This window comes from Capra hircus, chromosome 16, assembly GCF_001704415.2.
Source record: "Capra hircus breed San Clemente chromosome 16, ASM170441v1, whole genome shotgun sequence".
NCBI classification, from domain to species: domain Eukaryota; kingdom Metazoa; phylum Chordata; class Mammalia; order Artiodactyla; family Bovidae; genus Capra; species Capra hircus.
In genome coordinates this window covers 37,588,188-37,608,849 of record NC_030823.1, presented here as the reverse complement: position 1 = coordinate 37,608,849, position 20,662 = coordinate 37,588,188, and the positions used below count along the sequence as shown (strand labels likewise).

Below are 20,662 nucleotides of genomic sequence, written 5' to 3'. Positions count from 1 at the left end.
CGTCCCCTTCTCCTACTGCCTTTAATCTTTCCCAGCATTAGGGTCTTTTCCAATTAATCAGTTCTTCACGTCAGGTGGCCAAAATATTGCAGATACTATCCTAATGGCAGAAAGTGAAGAGGAATTCAAGACCCTCTGGATGAAGGTGAAAGAGGAAGAGTGAAAAAGCTGGCTTAAAACTCAACATTCAAAAAATGAAGGTCATGGCATCTGGTCCCATCACTTCATGGCAAATAAATGGGGGAAAAATGGCAACAGTGGCAGACTTTATTTTCCTGGGCTCACAAAATCACTGCAGATGGTGACTGCAGCCATGAAATTAAAAGACGCTTGCTTCTTGGAAGGAAAGCTATGATAAACCTAGATAGTGTATTAAAAAGCAGAGACATCACTTTGCCAACAAAGATCCTATAGTCAAAGCTATGGTTTTTCCAGTAGTCTTGTATGGACTTGAGTTGGACCATAAAGAAGGCTGAGCACCGAATTGATGCTTTCTAACTGTGGTGCTTGAGTCCCTTGGACAGCAAGGACATCAAACTAGTCAATACTAGAGATCAGTCCTGAATATTCATTGAAAGGATTGATGATGACGCTCCAATAACTTTCACCACCTGATGGGAAGAGCTAACTCATTGGAAAAGATCCTGAGCTGACAAAGATTGAAGACAGATGTGGGAGACAAGAGGATGAGACAGTTGGATGGCATCATCAACTCAATGAATAGGAGTTTGAGCAACTCCAAGGACGGTGAAGTCTAGCGTGCTGTGGTGCATATGGTCAGAGTTGGACATGACTGACTGACTGAACACTACCAAGACTAAGTTATAAAAAGATCGTGACTTCTGCCTTGGGTACTTTTTTGGGATATTCCTGGAATACACAGGAGTACCCATGTGCCTTTCCCTATGGTTAAGAAAGTGATTGCTTTGTGTGGGAGGCCTACTTAGCCATTCTATTCTCCCTAATTTTACCTCAATGTACCTTTGGCAGGAAGGTTAAAAAAAAAAAAAAAAAAAAAGGCAGCACCTGAACCACGTCATTCTGGGCTGCTGAGGAATAAAAGTTGGTAGTATCTATGAATAGTTGGTTTTCCCCCCGAGATTTGAAATTGAACACCCTCTATTGGCAAGGACTTCCCAGGTGGTTTAAGTGATATAAAGAACACGCCTGCCAATGCAGGAGACTTGGAAAGTGGTTTTGATTCCTGGGTTGTGAAAATCCCCTGGAGTAGGAAACGGCAACTCACTCCAGTATTCTTGCCCTGAGAATCCCCTGGGCAGGGGATCCTAGTAGGCTACAGTTCCCATGAGGTTGGACACAACTGAGTACATCTCTTGGCAAAAAAGAGAAAGAATACATTGACCCATCCTTTTTCTGTCCCTCTACATCTTCCCTGAACCTAGGACTTTCTCATCTGGAATCTCAAGCCTGATTAATGAAACTTCCTTCCTTTAATTCTCCACTGAATACTAATGCATTTGGGAGCTCCCTTTTCATTTCAGATGAATAAATTGTTGACTTTGCTTTTTTTGCTCAGCAACCAGTTAAGACCAAAATTTACATATAAATCTACTTATTAGCTAGCGTGTCAATAAATCAATTAGTATTACCCAAATAATTTTAGGTTTTAATCATACAATCAAGTTAAGCAGTAGGGTCATATTTAGGCAGGGGAAAGACAGAGTGACGGAAAATGGTCCCAGGAAATAGAGGTCAGGTATCAGTGATGGCAACCTGCAAGACTTCAAGCCACCACTGTATTTACTCAGGTAAGAGCCGTCTTCTACATTCCCAGCACCTGACACATATATGTACTTGTTCAACTGACTAAATTATATCAAAGCCTCATCTCTTGCTTAAACTCTAGTTCAGGTAAAATATCCTTCTCCTTTGATATTTCTCTGTCCAGGAAAATGTGTGTGCTTTTGACAATAATTCTTTGGAGTAATTCTATGTTGGAACATGGAGTAAATTAGTGAGCCTTACCCAAGCTTTACTAAGATTTATTTTGGGTCCTTCCATTTCCAGCCAGAAGAATGGTGATTCTATTGTCTACATTCAGCGGTTTACAACACCAAAAAAGACAACTCTCCTCTTCCTTGACAGACTGTTTTCAAATGAACATGGCTACCTTGAGAACAGGGGCCATAAATACTATCCTCAAAAGACAGTCTTATTTTGACTGAATAAGCTTTATAGTTCTTCAAAGTCAGAAATCGAGTTTTGGGGTGGTATTTTTCCCCCTAGAGCATTATGTACTCTTACTTCAGATTTTAGGAATTGATAGGAAGCTCCAAGACTCATTATTTAGAGAATACTTTATTAGTTTCTGTAATCAAACCCATGTAGATAAGACCTTACATATTTAATACAGTGTGTTACCCCTGTACAAATGGAAAAAATTATGTTTAACGTTTCTAGACCAATATGGCTGTTAATTTCTGTACAATGCCAACCCAACACGGTACAACTGGGATACTTTTTCCAAAGTTGACAGCACAGCTAAAGTTTCCAAAAATTCAAATTATATATATATGTATATATATATATAGATTTATTTATTTATATAAAAAGACCAATAGCAGTATGTTATGCATCAATAGCAGCAACAGCTTTTCCAAGTTCTGCAGTCATCTGAACAAAATTATAGAGACATCCAGCACACTCCATTTAAAAAAAAAAAAGTAAAAAAACAAAACCTCAGAAAACAGCAAAGTTCTGTTACTGTTGTGGTACCTGGCACCATTTTTTTTTTTAATTACATTTCTCAATCATCATCTGGAAAGAAAACATTCTAGAATAACGTCATTAAAAACAGATCTGATAAAGCACAGTCACTACTACTTATCATAGAGCAGGTACAAGATATTTTACATTCACAGAGGTATGATACAGTACTGTCCTACATCTAGAATGCTAGAGGATATAATTAAAAAGGCATTATTTGAGACTTGATTCTACTTTTCCAGCAGAGGGCCCAAAGGATGGTTATGACACAGCTCTGGTACAGAAATGCACCTTCTTAAATAGGATTTCCTTTCTTTATTGGCATAGTTCTAGGTACTGCTCTTCATGAACATCAGCTAAAAACCGTTTAAAAAAATAAACAAAAACCAACCATTGGATTCATACAAAGATGACTGAAGAGAGGCAAGCAGGACTCAACCTAAGTAGCATTTAACCAACTCCATCATGTCTGAATGGTTAAGAGCTTCATGGAAGAAAGGAGATGCCAAGTAGCACTTCAAAGCTTTGGGCCACAACCAAAACACAGCATCATTTCAAACAGAAGCAGTAGCCAAACACTGCCCACTTGGATATGTTCAAGGATGTTGACGTCAATATTTCATCATCTGCTCACTCATCCAGGAAGAAGGGGAGATCAGTTACTATACTTTGATTGTGTTCAACTCAATCACCATGTTACAAAAATAGCAAGCTGCCATAATAAAAAATAAGGCTCCTCTATCCAGCACCAGTTGTCTTCTGTTCTTCACCACCAAGCCCATAAATGCTATAACCATATTCCAAGAACATGAGGGAAACCACATCTGATGTCTTAGCTGGGACCATCACATTGTTCAGGCTGAGCTATTCCTCTGTGGTGTTATTTCCCTCATATTTCTGGTGTGTCATCTAACCATAAGGGTTTTAGTTCTACATTATATGCACTCAAGGAATGTGTGCACGGATACATGTACAAATTCTGGCTGAAGATGCATGGCCGTCAACAGAGTGCACGTTATACAGCAGGTGCAAGCTGGCAAAGCCTCATTTTACTGGTGCAGCAGCTCTGTGTCAGTGTAAATTGCTCCTATGTCCCTTGTGCACCTCCAAGCTCTGGACAGGATAATGTCAGAGGCCACTTTACCCCTTTGGCTGACGGCATTGTCTAACTTCATTCTCCCTCTTTCCCCTCTCCCTTCCCCTACCCTCTGCAATAACCCACAGACTTTAAGATTTTGTTTCTTCGGTTTTGATCGCCTGAGGTTTGATTGGTCCAGTTCTAATAGGTTTGGTGGCTATGGTGGGTGCAGGGGGTGGCTTTTCTTCTACTTTTTCCTGACAGACACCAGGAGGGTCGGTCAGGGTTTCAGGAGGTTTACTTGAGTCACTGTCCACTTTCTGGGCTTTGCCTCCTATCTGTTTGTTCTGTTGCTGTTCAGAGAAGAACCGTTGCGTGGACTGAAGAACCTCTGCTCTCTGCTTTGCCTTAAAAAATGAGAAACAACAACTGAAAATGCTGCAGTATAACCAAAGCCTGTCAATCAATCTCAGTTCAAATTTTTTTACCAATCACAAATCAGTTTTCCCCACGTTGGTTTGGCCCCAAAGTACCTCATTGATCTGTCAGCTTTTAATGGATAGATTTCTTCCTATTTTTGAAAACATTCCATGTGATTCAAAACAAAACAAAAAAAAAACTGAAAAGAATAGGACCACCTCCCACCATCTTTCCAAAGTTTGCCCTTGTAAAAAAATAATAAAATATAAATTTCTGTTGGTTTGTATCTTTTCTGTAAAAAACATTGATATCAAATTTTATTTAGGGAGTCTGCTTGCAAATTTGAAAACATATAAATGTAATACTTAAAACTTCTATTTATCAATATGTGGTCTACAATAAAATGAAAAGGAAGCACTTATATTGTGGCATTACCAACACCTAGGACCAAATGTCTTGTGGCTGAGTCCTCTTCCCACAGCTCTCTTCTGCAGGGGAAGAGCATCAGAAATTAGTAACTACAACTTCACTTGATCACTAAGTTCTGATAGCTCCTACCACATTCTGAGCTGGTAAAATAATTTCCTAGTTTTATTGACGCTGTGCCCCCAAAGAATATACTTACGTCAATCTGTAAATTATACCACCATAATATACACAATTAAGACTAAAGTTTCTACACTTCTTGCATATAACAAAAGCTCTTCATGTTCTACAGGTAGCCTGTACTATTCAAAGATCTGAAGCAATTTCATGACATCTGTATCCTTTTCCACCCCATTATTAAGCTCTAATGTAATTTCCAACATGCGGATGTAGGAAAATCAAGTGGCAAGGAGGCAATAGAACTGGAAACCAAGGCCAAATGGTTTCCACAGATTTCTACACATATAGTATTTTTAATAGTTACAAATGGATGGAGATTCTAGGTATGCACCATTAATAAAAGTAGATAACATTCAACAAGTGTTTCACTGCAGGGCAATCTTTAAATTCAGGATCACAAAACAAGGGACATCAACCCAGAAAGAAACTTTACTGAATCAACTGAATTTTCTAACAGGATTGTCCTAAACATATTTCTAATTCAGAATAAAGTGTGACTATGGACATTTCCCATTTGAAAGCAGTAAGCTTTTTTTTTGTTCTCATCTAGCCTGATATATATAGTGACAAAATTGGCAGGAGTACTAAGACTTCAAAAGTCAAGTCTAAGTAAATATAGAAACAGAAACAAATTATTCAGCTAGCTGTCCTGGCAGACAGGTTAAGTTTAAGCTGCAAGGACTGTCCCCACACAGACTCCTCAAGGCACCCTTCTGCGTTTAGCAAACCTCATGTTTATCAGTGCCTTTTATCATGAAGGATCCCAAAGTGCTTTTTGAATTCTTCATCTACAACTACACAATCAGTTGTGGAATACAGATGCCTCAGATGGCAGGCAAAAAAAAAAAAAAAAGATATGAAACCAGTTTGAGAAGAAAACTATACTTGAATGCTTGGATGACTCATGAAGGAAGAAAAATCAAGATAACATGCCTTACCCATTCCAGAGTTTTCACATAACAATGATTTATATCTTGGGATGGGGGTGGGGGTGGGAAGGGAAGAATAAACAAAAAGAAAGAAAATGGGGAAGCCTGTAATAATTCATATTAATTATTTGCTCTTCCCAAAAAATAAAGCAGCTAAACTCAGATCTCAAACATTTATTCTATAAACAATTCATTTGGCCACAGAGTTTAAAATGTTAACTTGCTTGCTGACTATAGTTGCAAAAACAAGAAACAAACCAAAAAACAAAAACATAAAAAGAACAGTGTGTGTGTGTATGTGTGTGTGGGGTGGGGGGAGTAGGAAGAAAAAAAATTAAATTAAAAAAAGGAGGTGGGGATGAACAAAAGTAGTTAGTCTGGTTAAGTCTGCTAAGACAATGAATGCCTGGATATGCAGTTATGGGTCCAGAGGCATCTTAAGACATGGTTCAGAGACAGATTTGTGCTCTGTTGGCTGTTAACACTGTACTAACCTTCATGTCTTGTTCAGCCTTCAACGCAGCCTGGGCCTGATTACCTCTGACTCCAGATAGTGATCCACAAGGACCCCTGGCTACATGTGGCAAACGAGCATGGCTCATGAGGCCTGTGGTCAGCGGAGGAGGCATCTGACTGGCCAGTGCCATTGGTGGCCTCTGAACAGGCGCTGGGAAGGTGTTAGTATGTGGGGCTCTTACCAATGGAGGGACCAGGTTAGGTTGAGAGAGAATCTGAGTGAAAAAAACAAAACATACAACATTGAACTGTTACAAAAAAAAAATTGCCAACTAGACTAGGTTGGCTTATCCCAGAGTAAATCTGTGCCCATTCTGCCAGCGAAAGGAAGTGTATGGGTTTGTGCCATTCTATTACAGGACCAAGAAGAAACATTCTCCATGCTTGGAGAATCTGACAAAAATTAGGCAAAGCATGCTATGGCACTTCAGCTGGTTCTAGCATTTCAGCTACAAATTCTGAAGGGGAAATAGAAAAGCTATTAAATAGGATATCTTTTAAAACAGATACAACTGCAGAAAAGGCACATATACCAAATATAATCTGAAGATAAATGAAAATAGTACTGATCAACAAATATATGAGAGTTCTTATCAACTTTAGTTAGTCCTTCCAAATGATTAGCGAAGGGAAGAGAAGCCAACATGTTTACACATATATTAGAATGTCTTTTAGAATTTCTGTATCAATTGCATATAGTTGCCTATAGAAAACAAAAACCAAACCCCCTCCCCAACTTTAAAACTAGAAAATGTTAAGCACTGGGACCCTTCTCTGAAAAGTCAGCTTCTTCAAAAGATAAAAGGTTTGGGACGGAAACAAATTTTTAGAGCTGTGTGGGGAATCTTCTGACTATATTTCAATTGTCTGCTTTAGAACTATATGGTTACTACTTGTGTCTAGCTAACAACTGTACAGAATATATTTGAATGTCATAAATTTACTAAAAACTGTTTCTATATAATATGGCAAGATTATAAAGTCAGAGAATTAGCCAGATTAGCAATCACTTGCAAGTAAGAAATATTCATTTCTCATTTATATCTGCCCACCTGGGGTGCAAACTGTGTAGGGAATGGCTGTGTCATTCTCACAGTGGCAGGGGCTGACTGGAACTGCTTCTGATAGACAATGCTGTTCATTTTGCTGGACTGGCTGTTCGGACTTGTGGAAGTAGCCCTTGGAAAGAAGCCATCACTGGTCAGTAACAGTAGTGCCACGTAAGTAATGCTGTTAGATTTTTAGAGACATTGCTTTTGGCAGATTCATCATACTTGGTAGTTGATGAAAATTTACTGGAGTTATCAAACATTATGCTGGGAATGGAAGTGCACATGTGAGAAAGCATACTAGCTTGATTTTCCCAGGGTTAAATTTTTTTCCCCCTTAAAACAGAGTATAACAAATACATTCCTTATTATAATTAAGCTTAAATAATAGCTTAACACTGTGGGTAAAACTATGAGAATGTCTTATGCTTATTATAGGAAAAGTGACATATTAAGTATCTAACAGAAACATGGTACTCAGTTATTTGGAAATTCTATAAGCAAATTTAAATGCCCATTTTACCGGAAAGGACTAGATGTTGGTGTGGTGCTTCTGCCACTGATTGGAGGAGTGCCTGGCTTTATATCAATGCCACTTCCAAAGGCTTTTAGTTCCATTTCAGACATCTGAGGAAGAGCATAAAGTAAACTTAACATTTTTTGCAATTCCATAAATTAAAGTGCTGTGTTTAGTATTTTATCTATAATTTCATCTGGCACAGAGCAAAGAACCTTAGAACAAGATTTTATGATTTCTTTGTTATAAGGTAAAATCACAGGGCCTAAACACATTAATAGTGAGTGGATTAAAAAATAAGTATACTGAGCCTGACATTTTTTGGGGAGTGGAAGAAGCTGATGGACTTGATTCTTATAGACTATACAGATACATAAATCTAAACTCATGGCCTTAAATTCTCAAAGAAACTGCATACATTTCTCTTCACTTACTTTTCCTGTGGTTGCGATCATGCTATGCTGTGTTCCAGCAGGGATCAATCCCCTGAAAGGCTGGCTTACTTGTGCAGTACGACTCATGCTCTGGGCCTGTGCTTGTGGGGCAGTATGCTGTAATGGGGGCTGAAGAGTCTGAGGCAGAGCAATTAAAGGCTGCCCCGTAGATCCAAAATTAGGTAAAGAAAGCTGGGATGCTGGTAAAGGTACTGTAACCTAGAAAATAAGCAAACAGAAACTGCAGCAATTTGCTTATCTGTTGTATGTATATCCCTTTAACTATACAAATGACTCTTCAAATACTTGTGAGTAAGATTTTAAACAGAATACTTCAATCTATTAATACATTTCACATGTAAATATCTTGATTAGTGACCACCTCCATTCTTTTATTAAATGTGCAACAATAAAACAGATTAGCAGTAGAGAAACTCTGTATGAAATAATTACGACTGTCTTTGAATCCACAATACATCTTAATAACCCCAGAATACAATAAAATCATGAACATACACTTTAAGTAGTTAGAACTTTCATTTTTACAATGGACATTTTTTATATTATTTTAAGGTGTGGTCAAATGAGCTTTGACAAAAAAAAAATCCTTCTGGTGTCACACAAATAGTATTTAATTTGAATGTCAATACGGTATTATTTTCTCAACTTCCCCCCTAAAATACCACAAAATAGCTCTGAGAAAATGACTAGTGGTCTGCCTCTCTCCTCCAGCCCTCCACCAGCTTTTTAAAGAGTAAGATGATTTATGAGACTGTCAGAAGACAGTTTCATAAACATACACATTTCACTGAAAATTATTATTACATTCATATACTTAAGAAATGTCTTTGTTATTTTTACTCTATCATACTCTGCTACACAGTCCTATGTATTATATTAACTGGTGCGGGTGGTCTTCAGGGTCTTCTTTCACCTCTAGCATGGATGGGTAACACATTTATCACACTTACATGTAACTGCATGTCCTGGACAATGGTTTTCAAATCTTTAGACTTGTGGAATCTTTTGTGAAAATAATTGATTATAGAAAAATCCATTTTAGGGACTTCTCTGGTGAACCAGTGGCTAAGACTCCACATCCCCAATGCAGGGGGCCTAGGTTTGACACCTGGTCAGGGAACTAGATCTTACATGCCAAACTACAGATCGTGTATGCCACAAAAAAGACCTTGTGTGCCGCAACTGATACAAAATAAATATTAATAAATAAATAAAAAGAAGTCCCCTTTAAAAAGAGGTAAAGAGCATAACTGATTTTATGGGAAGTGGGGGTGAGAAGAGGGGTGGTGTAAGACTGAAACATGTCCCACTACCAGTGGACCCGAGAGAATTCCTAAATTCCTCAGAAAAAAAGCCTGAGGCCACTGGACCATCTCCCCATCTTGGTTCTATTTTAATCCCCCAACAACAACAAAAGCAATAGCGACAACAATAATAAAGAAAATTGAGGAAATTTACCATGCCATAGTTTACCTGCTGGAGAGCACTTGGTGATTGGGCAGTGTTATAAAAATTTGTCTGACCAGGCTGTTGTACTTGTCCAGAATAAAGATTTGAAGCCTGGGTAAGATTCGCTCTAGCCTAGAAAATATTTTGTAAGAAGTAAGATTGAAATACTTTCCAATTCAGATATCAAAAGGTTATGACTTCAAAGTAATCTCAATGAATCTTATTAGCATTAGACAGAAAGGAAGATCTTGTTTTTTCATTGTGTGTTTTAACATTTTTTTTCCTTTCAAAATTATTTCTTAAATAATGTGCTGAATAGGAATACAAATACAGTGCGTGATTCTAGCTCTTGCCTTACCTGGAGAAGATGTGTATCGATCAGTTGAGAACCTCCTAGTCCTGATGCCTGACCCAGCTGATGTTCATACAATATGGGAATAGGTTGAGTATTTGAAGTTTGTTGGAAGGCAAGACCTGACTGTGCTTTGGCGAGTTCCTGGTGTTGGACAGCTGGAAAGTTGTGGATGGCAGTACCAGAAAGGACCATAGATGGCTGGGACAGACTGCTTTGCATAAAGGCTGGCTGAGATCTACAGAAATGTTACAGAGAAAGGCATGTTTTAATCTGGACTCTTAAGAATGACTATCTCAAATGACCAAATACTCTACTTAGCATAACTAAAGAGGTAGAGAATACAGACAGTGTCTAAAGCACTTGTTTCAAGATTTATTGAGCCCTATATACAGCAAAGCTCTGCACGTTAAACTTCTGGGAAAAGGCTTATTATTACTCTTGCTGAGAAAATGCTAAAGATTTTCTTCTCTTTAACAATGAGAATAATTCTATTTTCCTGTGTTCATTAGCAAGCTCAGAACCAAATCTGTTGTTTTTCTCTTTGGTATTACCAGTCTATTCGAATTTATAGCACCAACAGTTCTGATTTTTAATATCTGTATTTCATTACAGTAATATATACATAGTATACATATATAAACATGTAGTACATATATTTCAAGACCTCTATGGAATAAAGCAGATAGTAGTTAACAACAGAAGCACCCACAAAATTCTGTTTTGTTAATTGAAGCATAACGGACTCATAACATTACGCTAGTTTCAGGTGTACAATGTAATGATTTGGTATTCATACATATGCAAAATAACCACCACAATGAGTCTAGTTAACATCAGTCACTACACATAGTTACACTTTTTTTTTCTTGTGATGAGAAACTTTTCAAGATCTTATTCTCTTAGCAATGTTCAAATATGCAAAACAGTATTATGGTCAAAGGGTATATGACTCCCTTATAAAGGGGATGTAATGTACAACATAGTGACTATAGTTAATAATACTGTATTGCATATTTGAAGGGTTTTTAAAAACATACAACGCTGAAATCTAACCCTAGACTGCCCTATTATTTCTGGGATGGAGGCAGGAACAAAACCCATTAAGCAGGAACACCTTTCTAGGGACACAACTAACTTTTACAACATCTACTTATAATGCTTCAAACATAAAATGAGAAAACATCAGGATACAGTTAAAACTACCCCATCCCGGCAGAAATTAATTCCAACGATTCCCTGTTAATAAATACTACGCTAATTAGGTTCAGAACATGAAACAGCAGAATGATGTGGAAGGGATACAAACAACTACTTTCAAGTCAAAACTGGTGCCTTCCAGGTAGCAATTTGTCACAATTACATAGATATTTACATACACACACACATATTACTTATCACATATATATACTTAAAAAGTTCATCTTCCAAGGCAATTGTTAAAATGGGGGTTACAAATACAGAATGTCGGGGCATTGCAAATCCATCCCCCATGACTACTGAAGACATTACTAATTACTGAACTCTGTTTAACACAGCTCAAAGGTAGCAAACGTTTCAACAGTGTTTCAAATAGCCAATTAAAAGGAGATTGGTTTTGAGATTAAATCCATTTGCTATTTCTAAATCTACTGAAGTTTTTTAATGAATATATATTTTCTGGATTTTTACATTTGTGGAGTTTGGTTTTTTGGTTGCTGTTGTTTTAAGTGCAGAGTCTTAACCACTGGAAGTCCCTCTACTCAACTTTTAAGTTTTACTACAAATTTCAATATAATCTCAAATTTAACAACATGAAAGAGACTGCCTATAATTATATTTAGGGTAAATAATTTTACTTGTACTGAGAATTTTTTGGAATAACCAAAGTAAATGACAAGAGTAATATCAGAATTATATAATTAGTATTAATTATACAGATGTACTCAATGCTACTGAATAATCTTTAATAAAAAACAAAAGTGAGAGCCACATTTATTAAGTTACCCATAATTCTGCTCCTTTGAGAAAGTATGACTAGCTGAAAACACCTGCTTTAGGAATGAAACATGAGCTAGAAATGAGCTGTATCAACTGATGCCAATTTTAATCTATAAAGTATGGAAATTCTACCTGAATCACTTAAAAGCAAATTTCTAAAAGGAAATGCCTAATTTTGCAAGCTTATTTACACTGAATGTCCTGAACGGAATTTCTTTTTCTTTTTGATGGTTCATAGCCATTACCACGAGTACTGATGATGGATGTACCATGATGACGACTGAGTTATGCCATGATCACTGCTATCATTCAACTCTTACCACACCCTGCCAGTCCCATTAAGTTGGAGATGAGAGACACCTGGGTTAAGTCCAGGACCTGCCATTTATTTGTACTGTAACATTAGGCTAAAAACAAAATAAAACCCACAACCTCTTCAAATGTCAAATAGGGATGACTTAATCTACTTTATCTGGTTTTGGGAAAACCAAATAAGTTAGTGTATGTCAAGGGCTGAGTAATATATATAAAGTTAGATAAAGATCAGTTTTTATTACTTGCTTAATTGCAAAGATAACAGGATGAATCTTTCAAAAGAATGGTTTCTTCTATATTATACTCATATACTACAACATACTCATCACTACTACTTCTGTTCTCTGTTTTAGACACTCCACTTCTCTCGCTTTTATTACATTCCATCCTGGCCTCTGCCTCCTTACATACTGCTATCATCTGTCGTATGTTAGCTCTTACACAGAGCAAGTCTGATTTACAGCTGTTAGCAGTGAGGTGGCACTTACACCTTTAGGTCCTTAAGCAGTTTTCCTCTGTGATTGCTAATTTTTATGGGACTGCCGTTAGCCTCTTCTTCAAGAAGTTCTGAAGCTTCACTTTGTTCAATAAAGTCTGATAGAAATTACCAGAGGCTGAAGTTCATGACATACATGCAACACAATTATATAATGCAGTTTATAAGAAGGTCATCTTGCTTTTGGGGGGAAGGAGGGAATAGACAGGATATGGCAGGAAGGTTCAGCAATTACATTGTTTCCAACATCATCACAAACATAATTATAAAGCATTTACCTGTATGGCTGAAGTGAAGAACTGAATAGTTCCTGAGCCTGGGAAACAGCAGGCCCAGCACCCAAACTCAGCTGGGCCTGATGCTGTCCTTGCAGTGGGGCATAAATAGGGATTGGGATCTGCTGCACTGAAGTTGGCTGCAATGCAATGTAAAAACAGTATGTGAACACCATATACACAAGTGACACACTTAGAAAATAAAAATGTGAGACATGAAACAAAACATTAATGCTATGTATCAGTTCCTTTAGAAAACAAAACAAAATGCAAACACCTAAAATTCCTTTTCAATCCATTACTAGTCCTAAACTGAACCCCCAAATACTGTTACACCATAAACATGATAGGGTGAAAGAAGCCTGTGATATTTACCTGAGAGAGACCTGGTTGGAAGCCTTGTTGCTGAGCCAAGGATGGTGGAGCCAGTCGTGCATGTTGGGTACTGAATAGATGACTTGTGTCCATGTAGAAAGCCGGGATCTGAGCTACAGATTAGCAGCAAAAACAAGAAGCAATCAGTGTCTCACCTTCAGAATCTTCCAAACAATAACCTCAAACCAAACTTTAAAGCAGACTTCATATTAAGTGAGCCTTCTGAAAATTCAAATAGCTAAGGAAAAACTAGAAATGTGAAAAGATGCAAAAGGAAAAATATGTAACACTTCTACCTGACAGGTTATGCAAGTTAAAACAATGACACTCTTGTACTTGTGGAAGGTAAGAAAAAAACACTTTCATATACTGCCACTGGGGTATAAACTAGCAAAATTTTATATAATCCACAAAAATTGAAAACGAACCAGCAAATCCACCCTAATTTTAAATCTACCAATTAGAAATTAGCAAACTATTTCAAAAGAATTATGCCAATTTATACGCTCCTTGGAAGAAAAGCGATGATCAACCTAGATGCATATTAAAAAGCAGAGACATTACTTTGCTGACAAAGGTCCGTCTAGTCAAAGCTATGTTTTTTTCAGTAGTCATGTATGGATGTGAGAGTTGGACTATAAAGAAAGCTGAGCACTGAAGCATTGATGCTTTTGAACTGTGGTGTTGGAGAAGACTCTTGAGAGTCTCTTGGACTGCAAGGAGATGGAACCAGTCAATCCTCAAGGAAGTCAATCCTGAATATTCATTGGAAGGACTCATGCTGAAGCTGAAACTCCAACACTTGGGCCACCTGATGCAAAGAACCTACTCACTGGAAAAGACCCTGATGCTGGAAAGATTGAAGGCAGGAGAAGGGGACGACAGAGGATGAGATGTTTGGATGGCATCACTGACTCAAAGGACATGAGTTTGAGCAAGCTCTGGGAGTTGGTGATGGACAGGGAAGCCTGGCATGCTGCAGTCCATGGGGTTGCATAGAGTAGGACATGACTGAGCGACTGAACTAAACTGAACCAACTAGAATTTGGCAAAATATTTCAAAAGAATTATGCCAATTTATATGCGCACTAGCAATGTGCTTTAAGAGCATAATAACTGAAAGAATTTGGTATAGATTCTTATCAGATTTCTTCTCCATGTTTATATTCACTACTTTGTGTTATGTTGTTTTTATGTAACAGTATGTTTGGGAGAACTTTCCATATTGCTTTTATTATCATTATAAACAGTACGGCAATGAATGAACACGCCCATACATATATCTCTGATTAACAAGTAGGTTTATCTATAAGATAAGACTCCAAACTGGCTTCCCTGGTGGCTCAGTGGTAAAGAAACCACCTGCCAATGCAGGAGAAACGGGTCTGATCCCTGGTCTGGGAAGATCGCACATGCTGCAGAGCAGCTAAGCCTGTGTGCCACAGCTACTGGGCCCAAGTGCCCAGAGCCTGCGCTATGCAACAAAAGCAGCCACTGCAGTGAGAAGCCCTCAAACCACAGACAGTGATGATGAACACATGGAACATTCTGAGACACTTTTCTAAAAGAATTATGCCAACTTATACGCTCACTAGCAATGTGCTTTAAGAGCCTAGTAATAATACCTATGGATCCTTACAGATACTGGGTATTAAATATGCTAAGTATTATCAATCGTCCTAATATTTTCCAAATCGCTTTACTGTCCTTTTATGTTGAATTTAAATCATGAGTGAGCCTGAATATTTTTCAATCGTTTATTTACAATTTAACTCTGATTAACGTGTTCAGTTTTCAAGGCAAATCATTCAATATGATGGTAATGCAAGTTTATGCCCCAACCAGTAAGGCTGAAGAAGCTGAAGTTGAACAGTTAGTTCTATGAAGGCCTATAAGACTTTCTAGAACTAACACTCAAACAAACGATGTCCTTTTCATTATAGGGGACTGGAATGAAAAAGCAGGAAGTCAAGAAACATCTGAGTAACAGGCAAATTTGGCCTTGGAGTACAGAAAGAGGCAAGGCAAAGGCTAATAGAGTTTTGCCAAAAGAATGCACTGGTCATAGCAAACACCCTCTTCCAACAACACAAGAGAAGACTCCACACATGGGCATCACCAGATGGCCAACACCGAAATCAGGTTGATTATATTCTTTGCAGCCAAAGATGGAGAAGTTCTATACAGTCAGCAAAAACAAGATCAGGAGCTGACTGGCTCAGATCATGAACTCCTTGTTGCCAAATTCAGACTTAAACTGAAGAAAGTAGGGAAAAGCACTAGACCATTCAGGCGTGACCTAAATCAAACCGCTTATGATTATACAGTGGAAGTGAGAAATAAATTTAAGGGACTAGAACTGATAGAACTATGGACAGAACTATCTGATGAATTATGGACAGTTCTACAGGAGACAGGGATCAAGACCATCCCCAAGAAAAAAAAATGCAAAAAAGCAAAATGGCTATCTGAGGAGGCCTTACAAATAGCTGTGAAAAGAAGATACTTGAAATGCAAAGGAGAAAAGGAAAGATATACCCATTTGAATGCAGAGTTCCAAAGAACAGCATGGAGAGATAAGAAAGCCTTCCTCGCGATCAGGGAAAAGAAATAGAGGAAAAAAATAGAATGGGAAAGACTAGAGATCTCTTCAAGAAAATTAGAGATACCAAGGGAACATTTCATGCAAAGATGGGCTCAATAAAGGACAGAAATGGTACGGACCTAACAGAAGCAGAAGATATTAAGAAGTGGCAAGAATACACAGAAGAACTGTACAAAAAAGATCTTCACGACCCAGATAACCATGATGTTGTGATCACTCACCTAGAGGCAGACAACCTGGAATGTGAAGTCAAGTGGGCTTTAGAAAGCATCACTACGAACAAAGCTAGTGGAGGTGATGGAATTCCAGCTGAGCTATTTCAAATTCTAAAAGATGATGCTGTGGAAGTGCTGCACTCAATATACCAGCAAATTTGGAAATCTCAGCAGCAGCCACAGGACTGGAAAAGGTCAGTTTCCATTCCAATTTCAAAGAAAGGCAATGCCAAAGCATGCTCAAACAATTGCACGATTGCACTCATCTCACACGCTAGTAAAGCAATGCTCAAAATTCTCCAAGCCAGGCTTCAGCAATACGTGACCCATGAACTTCCAGATGTTCAAGCTGGATTTAGAAAAGGCAGAAGAACCAGAGATCAAATTGCCAACATCTGCTGGATCATCGAAAAAGCAAGAGAGTTCCAGAAAGACATCTATTTCTGCTTTATTGACTATGCCAAAGCCCTTGACTGTGTGGATCACAATAAACTGTGGACAATTCTGAAAGAGATGGGAATACCAGACCATCTGACCTGCCCCTTGAGAAATCTGTATGCAGGTCAGGAAGCAACAGTTAGAACTGGACATGGAACAACAGACTGGTTCCAAACAGGAAAAGGAGTACGTCAAGGCTGTATATTGTCACCCAGCTTATTTAACTTATATGGAGAGTTCCTCATGAGAAATGCTGGGCTGGATGAAGCACAAGCTACAAGCATAAGCTATCAAGATTGCCAGGAGAAATATCAATAACCTCAATATGCAGATGACACCACCCGTATGGCAGAAAGTGAAGAGGAAGTAAAGAGCTTCTCGATGAAAGTGAAAGAGAGTGAAAAAGTTGGCTTAAAGCTCAACATTCAGAAAACTAAGATCATGGCATCTGGTCCCATCACTTCATGGCAAATAGATGGGGAAACAGAGGAAACAGTGGCTGAGTTTATTTTTTGGGGCTCCAAAATCACTGCAGATGGTGACTGCAGCCATGAAATTAAAAGATGCTTGCTTCTTGGAAGAAAATTTATGACCAACCTAGACAGCATATTCAAAAGCAGAGACATTACTTTGTCAACAAAGGTCCGTCTAGTCAAGGCTATGGTTTCTCCAGTAGTCAGGTATGGATGTGAGAGCTAGACTATTAAGAAAGTTGAGCGCCGAAGAATTGATGCTTTTGAACTGTGGTATTAGAGAAGACTCTTGAGAGTCCCTTGGACTGTAAGGATATCCAACCAGTCCATCCTAAAGGAGATCAGTTCTGGGTGTTCATTGGAAGGACTGATGTTGAAGCCGAAACTCCAATACTTTGGCCACCTGATGCGAAGAGCTGACTCACTGGAAAAGACCCTGATACTGGGAAAGATTGAGGGCAGGAGGAAAAGGGGACAATAGAGTATGAGATGGCTGGATGGCATCACTGACTCAATGGACATGAGTCTGAGTGAAGTCTGGGAGTTAGTGATGGACAGGGAGGCCTGGCGTGCTGCGGTCCACAGGGTCAGAGAGTTGGACACAAGTGAGCGCCTGAACTGAATGTTGTGGAATTTAGTAGGATGTTACCCCTCCCAATATATAAATTTCTTTCTTTGTCGTTCTTATGTTTTATCCTTCCCTCATGTACTTTATCATCAATTTGTCAGGTTTCAGATAACAAACTTTGGCTCTCCGTAGAAGCTTGGTTCCAGGATACCACCCTCACTGTCCCCGGCCCAGATATCAAAATCTGTAAATGCTCAAGCTTCCTATGTAAAATTGGGTACATTATTTGCATATAACCCAAGCATATCCTTTCATATACTTTAAATCTCTAGATTACTTATAATACCTAATACAATGTAAATACTACATAAATAGTTATCCTACACAGACAATACAACCTTAGTTTTTTGGAACTTTGTGAAAATTTGTTTGAACACTTTAAATCCACAGGTGATTATCTGCAGACTTGGAATCCATAAGTACACTAATCTGTCTACTATCTATGTAACATATGTGTAAGAAACAACTGTCACGAGCCCCTGAATACTTACCAGAGACAGCATTCAATTCTATGAGGAAACAAATTTGCAATGCAAATAAAAAAACAAAAACTTGAAAAGGTAAGGGAAAGAGAAAAAAAAAAAAACCAGAAGCATTAAAACATCTTCATTTTCTAAATTCCTTCTATTCAGATCTTAAAAATCTTACCTGCTGCAGACTGAGACACATAGACTTGTGGACTCTGTTGTTGCTGAGCAATAAGGGAAGGCATACAGCTTAACTGTGAAAAATGACTTGCAGAAGGCAGGCTGCTCGTTTGTAATTGTTGGGGTTTCACTTTACAGATATTAGGAGGGTCTGACGTGGTTGTAGATTTTGTACTCAAAGAAGAGGTAGTGTATGTACCAGCTCCTACATTGGGGAGAGGAATAAAATGAGAGAAGTGTAGTGTATATTTAAGTAAATTCAAGCAAATTCAAGTAAATTCAAGCACCAACTGGAAACTGGAAAATTAATATGTACGCCAAGTAAGTACTTATTATGTTCTTATATACTGCATCTCAGACAAAAAGTGGATATGAAGTGGCTTATAATAGGAAGAAACAATTATCAGATGCAAATAGGACTACAAAATCTGAAGAAATATAAATCGAAAATTTAAATATAAACTCACAAAACAAGGAGACTGAGAGCCCACAACACTGTCATAGCTTAATGTCAAACTAATACATAATTTTCAATCATCACTAAGGATAATCAAGAACTTTATTCATTTATGGTGAGACATAAATACAAGCACATAAATGGGCCCTGACAGACCACAACTGCCCCCAAATGTCACAGAAACTTAAGATTAGATTTTTTTCCTCTTTGTGGCAAAATACCTTAAGGAGCTTTAGAACGTCAAATGAATATTTGAACATCTATTAAAGGCTAGGCATAAACATGAACAAATGAAAAAGTGCTGTACCTTAAGAGTAATTATTATTAATGTAATACAAAAATTTAATGTAAACTGCTCCTAGAGACACAAACTTAAGACTATTCTTTTCTCTCCTTGTATTTAGTAATACTTTAAAAACAAGACAAACAATTAGTAATACTACAGTAAATAACAATACAGGTATTTGATTCAAAAGTCAGATGTAGTAGTTATTATTATTTTCAGACATCAAATGATGTTCTAAGAGAGGACCAACACTGAGGTATCTCTATTCTTCCATTTGGATGACCAGGCAAGAAGGTCCTTGTTAAAAACTTATCCTAGTTGAGCGAAGGGTAGGGAAACTAGACTCCAAGGAAAGGAAGTAGTTGGGTTCCAAAGAAAAAGGCAGGAAACTTCTCAATCTCTTTATTTCCTAATCTTCCTACCATACTCTCCTCCTGGTTCCTTTACAGCCTCACTCCCTATCCCCAAGCAGTCTGGGGCCTAAGCTGTTAATATTTATATAATGAAGATGTCTTGCAAATGGGTGGTGGAAGAAGTACAGCTGGAATACTGTCTTTGATGTGAACCTCTGGGTTTGTCTTAATACACATGTCTGATTCCAGATAATATCAAATAACTATAGTACAACCCAAAGTCTAGTCCTTTTGGTGCTTAAAACTAGCACAGAAAGCTGGAATACTGAGAATCATTACTGCAATCATTAAATGAAAACTAGCCAGAGAAAGTAAATTCTGTGCTGTATACATTTTACAGGTATTGGAAAAGGAGTTTCCTACTGTTTCAGAAATATAGACAGTATTAGGAAAGCTTAAAATGAACTTCTCTTTTCAGAAGAAACATGGTTATGCATATTGTAAAAGGATGTACCTTCACAGAGTCAAATACTTCAGAACCATCTCTGGTTCTTTAAGAATGATAAAGCCCCATATGAGATAAAGGATTACACACTAGTGAAACATTTAAGAAAAACATCTTCTCATTTGGGGTGTTGACGGACTCTCCTTAAAAACAACATAAAACCCAAAACACCAAAGCCAATGGATATCATTTATTCAAGTAACAGACTGGAAAGTTTCTACCCTGTAACTCTTTCCCAGAAAATATGTTAAATCAATAGACTCAGGCCAAGAGCTCCTTCAAATTAGATACAGATCACAGAAAACTTAAAAGCTTTGTGATTCTGTGTTATTTCTTTCTTTCTTTTTAGTATTTTTTTGATGTGGACCAGTTTTAAAGTCTTTATTGAATTTGTTACTATAGTGTTTCTGTTTCTGTTTTAGTTTTCTGGCTGCAAGGCATATGGGATCCTAGCTCCCTGGCCAGGGATTGAACCTGCACCCCTTGCATCGGAAGGTGAAGTCTTAACCACTGGAC

At 37.9% G+C, this 20,662-nt stretch overlaps 1 protein-coding gene across 12 annotated transcripts in view; it reads right to left on the bottom strand.

The window, feature by feature from the left end:
• Positions 2,304-20,662, bottom strand: part of PRRC2C (proline rich coiled-coil 2C) — a 95,071-nt gene continuing 76,712 nt past the window's right edge. For 5 of the 12 annotated variants that reach the window (XM_018060298.1, XM_018060302.1, XM_018060300.1 and 2 more), the window contains exons 26-35: positions 18,547-18,750; positions 13,540-13,652; positions 13,168-13,304; positions 10,105-10,336; positions 9,756-9,878; positions 8,277-8,495; positions 7,849-7,952; positions 7,329-7,455; positions 6,255-6,491; positions 2,304-4,212 (exon numbers count right to left, since the gene is read on the bottom strand). In XM_018060298.1, coding sequence (XP_017915787.1) covers positions 3,955-4,212; positions 6,255-6,491; positions 7,329-7,455; positions 7,849-7,952; positions 8,277-8,495; positions 9,756-9,878; positions 10,105-10,336; positions 13,168-13,304; positions 13,540-13,652; positions 18,547-18,750 — 1,754 coding nt within the window. In that variant the 3' untranslated portion in view covers positions 2,304-3,954. Of the gene's footprint in view, positions 4,213-4,660; positions 4,714-6,254; positions 6,492-7,328; positions 7,456-7,848; positions 7,953-8,276; positions 8,496-9,755; positions 9,879-10,104; positions 10,337-13,167; positions 13,305-13,539; positions 13,653-18,546; positions 18,751-20,662 lie in introns of all 12 variants that reach the window. The other 7 variants (XM_018060306.1, XM_018060310.1, XM_018060301.1 and 4 more) reach the window with 7 other exon arrangements.